Source organism: Periophthalmus magnuspinnatus, chromosome 2 (genome assembly GCF_009829125.3).
Source record: "Periophthalmus magnuspinnatus isolate fPerMag1 chromosome 2, fPerMag1.2.pri, whole genome shotgun sequence".
Taxonomy (NCBI): domain Eukaryota; kingdom Metazoa; phylum Chordata; class Actinopteri; order Gobiiformes; family Gobiidae; genus Periophthalmus; species Periophthalmus magnuspinnatus.
This window is the reverse complement of record NC_047127.1, coordinates 10,742,517-10,754,566: the sequence shown is the minus strand read 5'-3', so window position 1 is coordinate 10,754,566 and position 12,050 is coordinate 10,742,517. Positions and strand designations below refer to the sequence as shown.

Sequence of the window (12,050 nt, the reverse complement as noted above, 5' to 3'; positions counted from 1 at the left end):
TGTCTACAGATGGGAACAGGTGTGTGTTCAGGACAGGTGCGGTTCTTACCTGTCTCATAGGTAGGGACAGGTGCAGTTCTCACAGTTCTCACCTGTCTCACAGATGGGGACAGGTGTGTGTTCAGGACAGGTGTGGTTCTTACCTGTCTCACAGTTGAGGACAGGTGCAGTTCTCCCTGTCACATATTGTGATTCTCACCTGTCTCACCATGGGGACTGGTGTGGTTCTTACCTGTCTCACATTTGGGGATAGTTGTGGTTCTTACCTGTCTCACAGTTGAGGACAGGTGCAGTTCTCCCTGTCTCATATTTTGTTTACAGATGCAGTCCTCACATGTCTCATAGATGAGGACAGGTGCAGTTCTCACCTGTTTCACAGCTGCCGCCGGTGTATCCTGTCTTACAGCGGCAGGTGTTGGGAGCTGCACACTCCATGTTCCTCCCACACGAGTGTCTACAAACAGCTGAAAACCGAACACAAATACGCTTAGTGCCTCTGCTCCACGTTTGTCTTATAATCATCACTATACATTTACTGAGATTAGTAAACATCACAGAGTAGTAAATAAAAGTTACCAAAGTAAGAATAATGTTACTTCAAAATAATATTGCTCAAGGAGAAGTACAAAGTAGTAGTCCAAGAAATTGCTCAAATAAGAGTAAAAAAGTATTACACTAAGAATAGATAGGCTTGGAAGACCCAGAGGAAACATGCATTTAACCCCCAATTACGTAGCTTTTAGAAACCTATTCCAACAAATATCAGTGACGCATTCAACTTGCACAGTCCATATTTCTTCATGTACAAATATCAATAAGCATTGTCATAAAATACCTCTACACATCTGACCATCCCCAGTGTATCCGACCGGACACCTTAGGCATTGGAAGCTCCCATCTGAACTGTCCACGCATTGCACTCCGGAGAAGCAGGGCTGATCGGCACAGGTGATACCCCCTTTGTTGACCCCTTTGTTGACCCCTCTACTGACTGATGAGGTCATGGGGAACAGAGGCAAGTAGGACTCTGCACTGTAAATGAACGTTTCCTCTTCTCCATCTGCTGAGAATTCCACCTGCTGAGAGCTGTCCAAAGCCTGGGACAGGGGAAGAGACAGGGCAGAGAGAGCCGTGGTCAGAGGCCTAGCTGGCTGTGGGGGGGTCTGTGGGAGCACGGTTAGGGATGTGTAAGGTTGTGGAGGAGTGTGCAGCTTCTTTGTCAGAGCTTTGGGTGGTTGAAGGGGGGTATGGAGGTGATCAGACGTAGATCTAGAAGTCTGTATGTAGATCTGTGGACTTTTTGTTAGCGGTCTTGGTGACTGTAAAAGTTTCAGCGGAGCTCTTGGTGGTTGCTGTTTATCTATCAGCGCTCTGGGTAGTTGAGGATCTTCTTGCAGGTCCTTGGTCAGGGGTTGTGATCGTTGAAGGGGAGTATGGAGGTGATCAGATGGGGATTTAGAGGTCTCTATGGAGGTCTGTGGATGTATTGTTATGGGTGACTGTAAAAGCTTTGTCTGAGTTCTTAGAAATTGCCGCTTCTCTATCTGAGCTCTGGGTGGTTGAAGCTCTTTTCGAAAGCCCTCTGTCAGGGGTTGTGGTGGCTGAAGGGGGGCATGGAGGAGATCAGACACAGATCTGGTAGTTTGTAGTGGAGTCCGTGGTTGCACTGTTAGGGGTCTTGGTGGCTGGGCGGAGGTCTGGAAATAAGTTGTCTGTGGTTTGTGTAGTTGAGGTTTAACCCGCAGGTCCTCAGTCACGGCTCTTGGTGAATGAAGAGGGGTCTGGTGGTATTTAGTGTGGGATGTGACAGGCTTTGGGAGGGTCTGTGGTCTGGGTGCCTGTGGAGGTGTGGTGTGCTTGGATGCCGTCTCCAGTTGCTTGGGCAAATGAGCATTTGGATGGCTAATCTGAAAGAAGAAACATTTTCACTTTTATTGTTCTCATATAAGATTCCGTATGTTCTGTGTTCATTTTGACCCAAAAAATAAGTTAGATAATCTTTACTTTTTGACTAATTTATGTTTTAGTTAACCAGAATACATATATTTTTATATTTATATTCTTAAATAGCTCTTTTTCAGATGCTCAAAGTTGGTTTATAATTTCATGCATTATTCATTCATTTCATATCCGGTGGTGGTAAACTACTATTGTACCCACAGCCGCCCCGGGGTAGACTGACAAAAGTAAGGCTGCTAATCTGCACCATCGGCCCCTCCCACCATCACCAACACTTACATTCATACTTGGCAATGTGGGTGAAGCACTTTGCCTAAGATCTGGTTTGGGGCTCTGGGATTGAAAAGCGGAACTTAGATCTAGTCATTAACTCGCTCCTTTAATTCAGTATTTCAGTAAATATCAGTATTTAAGTCAACAAATATCTACTTTTAGACCTGGTTTTAGTTGCCAAAATGCATGCTATTTTACTCATAGTTTTAGTCATTATGATACTTTTGATTATTTTTATACAATTTTGGTCAGCAAAAGGATGACAGGGACAAAAACTATGACCAAATATTCTGTAAAATTCTCTGACAGTGTTCTTCTCCTCTGGGCTGGTGCTGCTGTCCGTGGTGTGTGGCCTCAGGTTGGGCTCTTGTGCAGTAACCAGGACAGATCTGTTGGCTGCCAGAACCAGTCCCACTTCTCTCCTCCCAGTGCCCCCTCCCCTCCCTGGTGTGGGCCAGAGGGCGTTGGTCCGGTGGAGTCTGGAAGAGGTGTGAGACAGGTGCCTGTATCTGTGGGGTAGAGAGGGCAGGTGCAGCAGGGACACTTGGCTTGGCTGGTCTTTTGCAGGTGGTCCAGGCTTGAGCACTGTGTGTGGGACTAGTTTGGGTACTGAAAGACACAAGAAACATGAATGTGACAGCAATATTAAAGCTTCACTATGTAACTCTATGTGTTTCTTGCGTGTAATTTGTACCGAACTTTTGGAAAGAATTCTCGCTAGAGTGATGTGATTAATGTTGAACTCTGTAAAATAGGACTCTTCACTTCCTGTAATTTTCAATGTATTTTTCAACTTTTATTTGCAAATTGCTTCTTGATTGGTGTAAATCATTGATATTTAGAACAGGTATTATCCCACCAACTTCTATCCCACCACAACTCATCATATGCACTGTCATAAAAACCCACCTGCTTTTGGATCTTTGACACACACCCGCCCGTTGCCATGGAGACCTGGGGGGCAACGGCCACACACATAGCCCACGTGAGGAGGTCTGCGATCAATGCACTGCACTCCAGGGAAGCAGGGTCGACTGGCACAGCTCGCAGACACGTTCAAAGGCATACTGGAGCCTGAGATGGAGAAATACTGGAGTCAATCCAACCATCCACCACAATTTATTGAAGAAATATAGATACAGAGTTTTTATAATACACCTCTGAGTATCTAAGGCCAAAGTTGTACCTCAGGGCTGTGCGTTAGGCACTCTTCTGTTCATATTTCACACAGCTTCAGTCTAATTATTAAAGCTGAAATACTCAAGTTTTTTCTCATAAATGAGTAAAAACACCTTTTTCCCTGCAGAACGTCTATTGTAAAAGCAGAACTTTGTGACAAATACCAGATGGCTATATGCTGTTTTCATCTAATTAAAAAACATTTGATTTATGTGAGTCACTACCTGTTTTAGGATGAGACCTGATTGGCTGTTCAAGGGTGGTGTAAAGTGTTTAACATGTTGTCAGTGTCATCCACCTGTAGCTCCCTGTCCACCACCTGATTTGTCAGGATTTATTGATTTTAGCTCAACAGCCTCATAGAGATTATATTACAGTGGAAATGGTTGTGCCAAATATTCCTCTGACCAGAACTAGCCGGCTACTCTTGTGTACAGAGCCAATTGACAATTGGAGAAATTTACAAAGTTCTTCAGATTGACTTCAGATACTCATGCAATGGCAATTAACTGCATTAAGATTTGCTCTTTGGGATGTATGTTATACCGAACCACACCACTAGGACATCGTTATACTTACCCACAATAGGTCTATGCAGTCCTGATGATCGGTGAGTTTCAGGAGAGATAATATTGTTGAATTCCTTTGTAGAAACCACTCCAGACTTCATTTTACCTCCTTTATCCAGGGTTACCCCAATGAAGGTTTGTTGTGTCTTCTCAGAATAATTGGACTTAGTTACAGACGGATATTTGGTTCTTTCTTCTATTTTAGTCTCACTGTGTGCTTCTGGACTCTTCTTCCCAGAGGTCAGTGGTACTCTGTGGGTACTCAGGAGGGGGGTGCTCAGGTGTCTGGAAGGTGGGAGGAGGACATGTGGTCTTCTGAAGGTGGTCGTGTGAGGAGCAGGTGTGGAGGGGACAGAGACTGGCTTTACATCAGCTGAGGATGAAAGACATGAACTTAATGTATGGAAATCATTAGTAGTGTGAGAGTTATGTGGGAGAATCAGAGAAGTGTATTTACGAAAGTATGGCAGGTGAAAACATAAACACAACACAGTATGGTAATAATCTATTTTCATGTCAATAAAATGGAATATTTCCAGTCACTTAAGGGCCTACATTACACTATTTTCTGATCTATGTTGTAGTGTTTCCTCATCAGACGTATACCAGTAGCCATGTCTTGTTTCATTCACACATGTTTCAGGGTTTTGTTTCATTCACACATGTGAATGAAACAAAAGCCTGCCTGCACACACAAAGCCTGCCTATTTAGACTGAGTTCTTCTCTCAAACAGAAAACACTCTGTTCCACCTTATGATGTCATGTGGTAATACAGGAAGTGCTCCACTGTGTTTCTCCATGTCACGGTGCCTGCTCTGCTCTCCCTGTGCCCTCGTCTTCCCCCCTCCCTCACCTGTCTGTCTCCGGAGCTGGGCGGAATCCAGACTCCTCCCACGCGCACCTGCTCCCCATCAGCGCAATCAACGCCACCTGCCGCGGATAAGAGGGGTTCGGACGAGTCACTTGGCGCCGGAACGTCCGCGTGTTTCACGTGATTATGCTCATGGCTTAGTACTTTGATTCTTGTTTGTCTATTTTGTCTCATTGGAACCTTTTTTGCCCTGCTCCAGATCTCCGCCCCAGAACCAGCTCCGGACCTCCCCAGCACCCGCACCTCCGCCCTGGTATGTCTTGTGTCTTCACTGTCGTGCACCTTGTCTCTCTGCGCTCACGGACCCGCACCCACGCTCCCCAGCTACGTTGGATTAATGAACTATGTAATGTCAGACACTACGCTATGAAGCTGCCTCGTTTCCCCGGCCTTGACTTTGGTTTCTATGAACACTTATTGTGAATAAAGACATTGTAAAAGTTCGTGAGTCTCGCAGCTTTGGTCCCTACGCCCCGCTGGTTACGACACTCCATACATCTTCACTAGAATCATTTGAATAATTTCAGCCATGGAATTTCCAATCTTTACTGAACAAAAGGTTAAAGGTAGCTGTTAACTTGGAAACTACCATTTCATGACATCACAAGGTGGAACAGAGCATTTTGAACTTTTTAGATTCAGACAGACTAATAATAAAGGGCAATGGTGTGCGGTCAGGGCAGTGCTTGTCCAAAAAAATTGCCTGTTAAAAGTATAATTAAATAGTTTTGAAATATATCCAAATAATCCTGTTTTCCCGTCACTTCTGCCTGTTTGGAAATGTTTCTGTACACTATGCCCGTCACTTGGTTATGCCGCTCTGTGTATGATTTCCCTGCCAGTATCTTATACCCTACAGTTATGTTACATTATATGTAAAGTACAATGACAAAAGACAAGCAGCTGGCAGACCCTCAGTTACTAGTGAATCTTTTATATACTTCATTTTTAGATATGGTATAAAATATAAAACAGTTGTAGCTCCTGAGATATAGGTTGGAGACACCTGGTTTAAAAAGTGTTCTGATCCAATGCTCTTAAAAAGACTAAAAGAGAATATTCAAACTAAAAGCACAAACCCAAAGGTGCCAGAGAGGAGCATCAATAAAAACAGAGCTACAAGGTGATAGCTAAGGGATGCCTGTGTGGTGTGAGTTAGCATGTGATTGCCCTCACCGGTGCACATGGTCCCATTGCCCCTGGTGCCACGAGGGCAGGAGCCACAGCGGAAGGAGCCAAATGTGTTGAAGCACTGGACCCCGAGGTAACATGGTGAACGGCTACACTCATCCACATCCTCCAGACAGGTCAGCCCTGGTAGAAATCGTATACTGGTCATTACATATTCCGTTCTTTATGTCTCTGGAGATTTTACCTCATGACACATTTGAGTGGCATGTTCATTGATAAATAGCACAGAGACAGGGTGAAACTCACCTGTCATGCCAAAGGTGAACACTAGAGTGGGGAACAGGGCAGGGGTACACTCACCTGTCATGTTTGGGGGAGGGAGGTTCGCCTGTCAGTGAACATTAGTGTTGGGGGCAGGAATAGACTCACCTGTCAGACCGGGGGGGCAGTCACACCTGTAGCCTGTGTGGGTGCTGACGCAGGCCCCCGAGGAGCAGGGGGAGGACAGGCATGGATTCAGGGCCTCAGCACAGCGCTCTCCCGTCCTCCCGGGGGGGCACACACAGAGGTAGCGCCCCCTGCCTGCTGGGTACTGCACATCAGTCACACAGGACCCACTGTGCTGACAGCCACAGGGGCCCAGGCTGATCTGAGACACAGAACAACTGTCACAGAGCTCATCAAACCTGTGTTCAAAGCAACATCCTGTCTGCTCCCACCTCCACAGTCACACGGCTCTGTGCGTTACACTCATCCCACAGGCTCAGCTGGAGCCAGTGGGTCTCTTCTTCATCAACTGATGGGACCTTCCAGATCAGGAGCCCAGCCGGGGACAGTGTGGCACCCGGAGGACCTTGGTCCAGTTGGAACAGAAGAGCAGAACCTTCAGGATCAGATGCTGCAAACTGGAAAACAAAGTTCTCTCCTGCAAAAGTCTGCAGCCTGTGCTGGTGCGGGTGGAAGACTGGAGCCTCATTTCCTGCAGACAAAGGAGCAGGACATGTACTGTACGTCCATGTTCAAACATCATACATTATATCATTATATATCATATATGTGCATCAGATATCAGATATCATGTGACTGTAGCCAGGTTCTGTTATGGACAGGATCAATGTACTTTCAAGAATGGGATTGCCATTTATAGCATTTTAGTGTTTTGGAATATTAAATATAGTAATAGTTCAACCACAGTCACTGATGAGTAAATGTAGAAAGAACTAAACTAAAAGAACAGTGATGTGTCTGCTATGATTGTAGAGATACTGGGTCATGTGTGAGAGCATGTGATGTGGCTCCTGCTGCTTCTTCAGCAGAGCAGACCTGCTCTCAGGCCTCAGTGCCTCGTCACACACTGTGCAGAATAATGCCTTCTGTACATTCTACATATGCACTCTAGTATTGGTTTGGTGCGCCCCTGGTGGGTCTGCCTGTGTGTGGCTGTACCTTGATTGAAGGACCAGGTGGAGGTGGAGAGCTGTGGGTCACAGTGGAGACAGGGGCTGCTGGGGCTGGAGTCTCCTTGTGAGAAACACATCCCATCGATGCTACAGGTGCCCTCCTGTACACAGTCACAACAAGGGATTTTGTTACTGCAGTATTAAGTATTTATATTTGATTGTCCTCACTCCACGAAGCTGGGAGCATTACATAATTACGTTAAACAAGAGAAATTTTTATCATTAATGAATCTATAAGGTTGAGGACATGGGCACTTGCCTGTTCATCGCCTTGTCACATTAGAGGAACATATCCAAACAGCACATTGTGTTGAACCCTGAACAGAAGGGCCATGGGAGCCCAGTGTTACCTTTAACTTACAGAGTCCTGTGGTCCCGGGCTCACACTGCTGACACACGCCATCATAGAGCGTCAGCACCTGGCCCGTGCTCAGCTGGAAGCCATCGTTGGTCACCTGCAGCATAGAAGGTGAGACATGAGCAGAGGAGGGGGTCTGAGGGAGTCTGAGTGGCAGGTTCGAATGTAGAGAAAAATGTATGGGATGGCAAGGATTATTTCAAGGGTGGAATTATATTTTACCACTTACAGCTATATTTAAGGTCCTATATTACACAAATTGATTCTTGTGAGCTTTAAGACAGATTGTAATGTTATCTCCTCAAAAAAAGACCTGAAGTTGTGTTTTGTTTCATTCACACATGTTTAACACACAAAGATAAAAACTGGAAACGCCTGAAGCAGTGCGTAAATTATAATAGATATTGACTAATGACAAACTGCTAACATAAGTTAACAAATCACACATAGCACAGGCCTATGAGATTTAACCTTTATAGTTGGGTTAGGGTGTCCTCTTTGCACATTTTTTTTTGTGAAAACATCTTTGGGTGTCCTAATTGGATGTAGTGGGCGTAAAATAATTCTAATAGAGAGTGTAAATTTAATGTAGCCTAGTATTTTTTTCTAACTATAATGTCCAGGTTGCCCCAAAATTGAAAAGAGAAGTGTCATGCATTTTTGTTTAGCCTACATAGCCTGTAAAAGAGTTAAGTAATTTCAGTATTAATAAATGTCTGCTTTAAGAAAAATAGAAGGGTGGGGCTTGAGGGGTTTTGAGGAGTTTTGAGGGGATGGTTTGAGAAAGGTCAGATGGTGGGTCTGAGGGCGGGGTACAGGCAGACTCACACCTTGATCTCCCAGCGTGCATAGGGCTGCTCACTGGTCAGGGGGTCCTCCGAGTGCCCAGAGGAACTGCTTAGAGTAGGCACAGAGCAGTCCAGGACTTTAGAGCTCAGGAACGTGGCCTTAGTCCTCTGCCTCTCTGCAGGGAGCCAGGCTCCGTTTGTGTACTGCAGGGCACACAACATGTCAGAAATACACCACATGTCAGTGACACATCATACAGAGGGGAGCAGCATATTTACACTGTGTTTGTACCATGAGTCTGGTGGTGTGGCAGCTCAGCTCAGCAGAATGGATGAAGCCCAGGCCAAAGACTCTGACACTGCTGCAGTCTGAGAAGTGCAGGTCACACAGTCCACTGTTCTCCAGGTCAGTGATCTCCACAGGCTGACCTGCACACAGGCTCTGGTTATTACATGTTATATCACACATACCATGCAGTCTAGGGAGAAGCTTACTGATGGTGAGACTGCAGTCATAGAAACTATGTCCTGGGAAGCACTGACAGCCTTCCTCTGTACACAGCCCGTTTCCATTGCAGAGGTTGGGACAGCGCAGAGCTGTGACCACAGCCCCCTCACCCACTGGCCCCTCCCCCAGAGCTCTGTAAGCCCTATCCTCCAGCAGCCTGCGCTCACACTCGTTCTCCACATAGGGCAGCAGAGCGTCCTCCCAGGACATGTCATCTTTGAGCTGCAGATCCAGCATGCACAGCTGCACAGCCTCCTCCAGGCGCCGGCCCAGCAGCAATCTGCACACACTGCCCACAGTGGAGTTCACCAGGGCCAGCTCGCACAGCTCCAGGGCCTTGACTGAGGTCAGACCACTGGAGGTGGGCCAGTGGCTCTCCACAGCTGGCCGAGGTGAGGCTAAGTGATCCTCAGGGAAGAAGTAGGAGAAGCTGTGACTCTGGGCGGTTAGGTCAGTCAGGTCAGGGATGACTTGTCTCCTTAGCCGGTCCTCTGTCTTCTCTCCATCAACGCCTCCTTGTGGGGATGGGTCAGACAGGTGCCTCCTCTCTAGAGACTGGGCTCTAAGCTCAGGCGTGTCCTTCAGGTACTCCAGGGTGGTGTCCATGGAGGGGAAGACAGATGTGTAGTCCACATGATCACGAGAAGAACAGTGTGTGTGAATAGTGCTGCTGGACCTATCAGAGCAGTGACAGAAGCTCCTTTGATGGTCCTCCTTCTGAGTAAGGGGAGGGGTCCTGTCAAACAGACTTTCCCCAGGGGCCATCCTAACACAAACACATGTAAGAGCTGTGTACACAGTGTAACACAACGACAGCACAGCAGGGGGCTCACCTCCACCTCTCCACAAACTGCAGTACCTCCTGTGGGCTGTAAGCTGTACCATCGGGGCCTTGCAGGTCATTGGTGAAATTGTGGTCAAAGGTCCCGCAGAGCCCCTGGGTGTGGCTGTAGTCCACACTAGGAGCCCGCACAGACAGGCTCATGCCCCAGTCACTGATGTCAGCCCGGACGAAGGCTCCGGAGGAGAAGAGGAGCTGCAGAACAAGCACACATCACACGGGCCATCTACAGGGCTGTGGTTAGATAAGACAAGTGGTACCTACAGTGACCTTTTTGCCGTGGTGGGACTCTAGCACTTGGACTCGGCTCTGCCCTGAGAGGGTTCCTGAAGGCCTGATGGTGAGTCGGGGCCGTGTCTCCTGCCTCTGCCCATTACACATGTCCAGTATGACCAGCTCAGCGCCCTCTCGCACAGCCACCCCACAGCTGCAGGACACAGCATGCTTCCTGCTGCCACAGTCCCACAGGCGAGAGTGCACCTCGAAGTCCCTCACTCTGCTTCGATACAGGACAAATGTGCCTGTCTGCTGCAGCTCGTAACGCCTGCACAAGAAACACGCTTTTATTATCAGGATCAGGAATAAAACTATTATGTTATTTCCTGATCTATGTTATAATGTTCTCATCAAAAACATCCCTAGAGTTGTGTTTTGTTTCACTCACACATGTTAAAACACACAAACCCTGTATATTTAGTGTGAGTTCTTCGCTTGTATTTAATGTATTTAAATGTTAAAAGTCAGATTTGTTGACTACACCCCTAATAACTATTAAGCTATACTGAGAAATACTGAGATGCATTTGAAGTAGGAGGGTAGTTAGAGGTTCATAACTGAGCGTAGTTCATGTCGTAAAGTCAAATGGTCAGATTTACGAGGTGGAGGAATGCAGGGATCAAGTGGCGTGACTTACCTGCCATCCAGCGTGATGATGTGTGGGTCGGTCAGCGAGTAGCACATGGATGTGGGGATGTCCTGTACCATGACCTGGGGACAAAGGGAAAAGGTCAGGACTGGGATGCGCTCATGCTTTCCAGACGTGTGTAGTACTCAGTTACATTTACTTTTTGGAGAAATTGTACTTTTCAGAGTATCAGCATATATTCACTCTTACTTGAGTGGTATTTTTATTGAAGTAACAGTACTCTTACTTGAGTAAAGGTTCTGAGTAAGTGATTGTGATTCATTCTACAAGTGACAAATGCTTTATGTTGACAATATGAAATGATTTGAACATTAGTGTTTGTTGCACCACTCCTTCAGATATGATTTAGTTTGTCTCATTTTTGTGCATCATTTAATGTTTAGTCCTTCAAATTACATTCACTTCAAATTATAAATCATATAAATCAGATGTTGTGTCCCAACTGTTACTCTTTAAGCTACTCTTACTTGATTAGTGCTTTTCCCAAATACTTTTGTAATTTCTTGGACCACTACTTTGTACTTCTACTTGTGTAATATTATTTTGAAGTAACATTAGTCTTACTTGAGTACATATTTTGGCTCCACTACCACCTCTGATGCTTTCATGGACATCTGTAGTCCTGTCCAAGTTGGAGTTTGCATATCAACACCGCTCTCAAGAGTCCATTATTAAAGTCCTATTTAGGCCAAAACATTGTGTCTGTGCCGTCTGCCTGAACGGAATGTCCACCATGTTTGTGTAGCTCCACACCTGTGCCTCATGCCCCCCTCTTTGTGTCCCCTCCTGCCAGTCCACCCGCCAGGACCACCGCAGTCAGGAGACATATATATTTACAGCCCCCGTTAAACAGCGCTCATGTTTGTTCAGAGGATTAACAGTTTTAACTTGTTGAAGTTAACACGTTCTCATCTGGTCTGTCTCGTCTGTTTCTTTGGCACATTGTTATTCAAACAGAAATATATGTGTATTCTCATGAATATTAGATACAACTTGTGTTGTGATATGATTAAAGTATGAACATAAAGTTGTGTTTTTTTAACGACTTAATAATTACATTATTATTATTATTATTATTATTATTATTATTATTATTATTATTATTTTATTTTATTTTATTTTATTAAATAAGACCTACTGTATAGTTACAATCTATGACACCCATGAATCGTTATAATATAATATGT

General features: G+C 45.7%; 1 protein-coding gene across 1 annotated transcript in view; it reads right to left on the bottom strand.

Annotated features, from left to right (window-relative positions):
- The window catches only part of si:ch211-246m6.5 (von Willebrand factor D and EGF domain-containing protein), a 33,483-nt gene that overhangs the window by 8,923 nt on the left and 12,510 nt on the right, over positions 1-12,050 (bottom strand). The window contains exons 9-24 of the mRNA XM_055228053.1: positions 10,852-10,925; positions 10,203-10,482; positions 9,931-10,133; positions 9,085-9,863; positions 8,882-9,018; positions 8,632-8,793; positions 7,794-7,898; positions 7,430-7,544; positions 6,703-6,962; positions 6,413-6,632; positions 6,029-6,166; positions 3,991-4,353; positions 3,142-3,306; positions 2,540-2,841; positions 836-1,907; positions 369-464 (exon numbers count right to left, since the gene is read on the bottom strand). Coding sequence (XP_055084028.1) covers positions 369-464; positions 836-1,907; positions 2,540-2,841; positions 3,142-3,306; positions 3,991-4,353; positions 6,029-6,166; positions 6,413-6,632; positions 6,703-6,962; positions 7,430-7,544; positions 7,794-7,898; positions 8,632-8,793; positions 8,882-9,018; positions 9,085-9,863; positions 9,931-10,133; positions 10,203-10,482; positions 10,852-10,925 — 4,471 coding nt within the window. The remainder of the gene's footprint in view (positions 1-368; positions 465-835; positions 1,908-2,539; positions 2,842-3,141; positions 3,307-3,990; positions 4,354-6,028; positions 6,167-6,412; positions 6,633-6,702; positions 6,963-7,429; positions 7,545-7,793; positions 7,899-8,631; positions 8,794-8,881; positions 9,019-9,084; positions 9,864-9,930; positions 10,134-10,202; positions 10,483-10,851; positions 10,926-12,050) is intronic.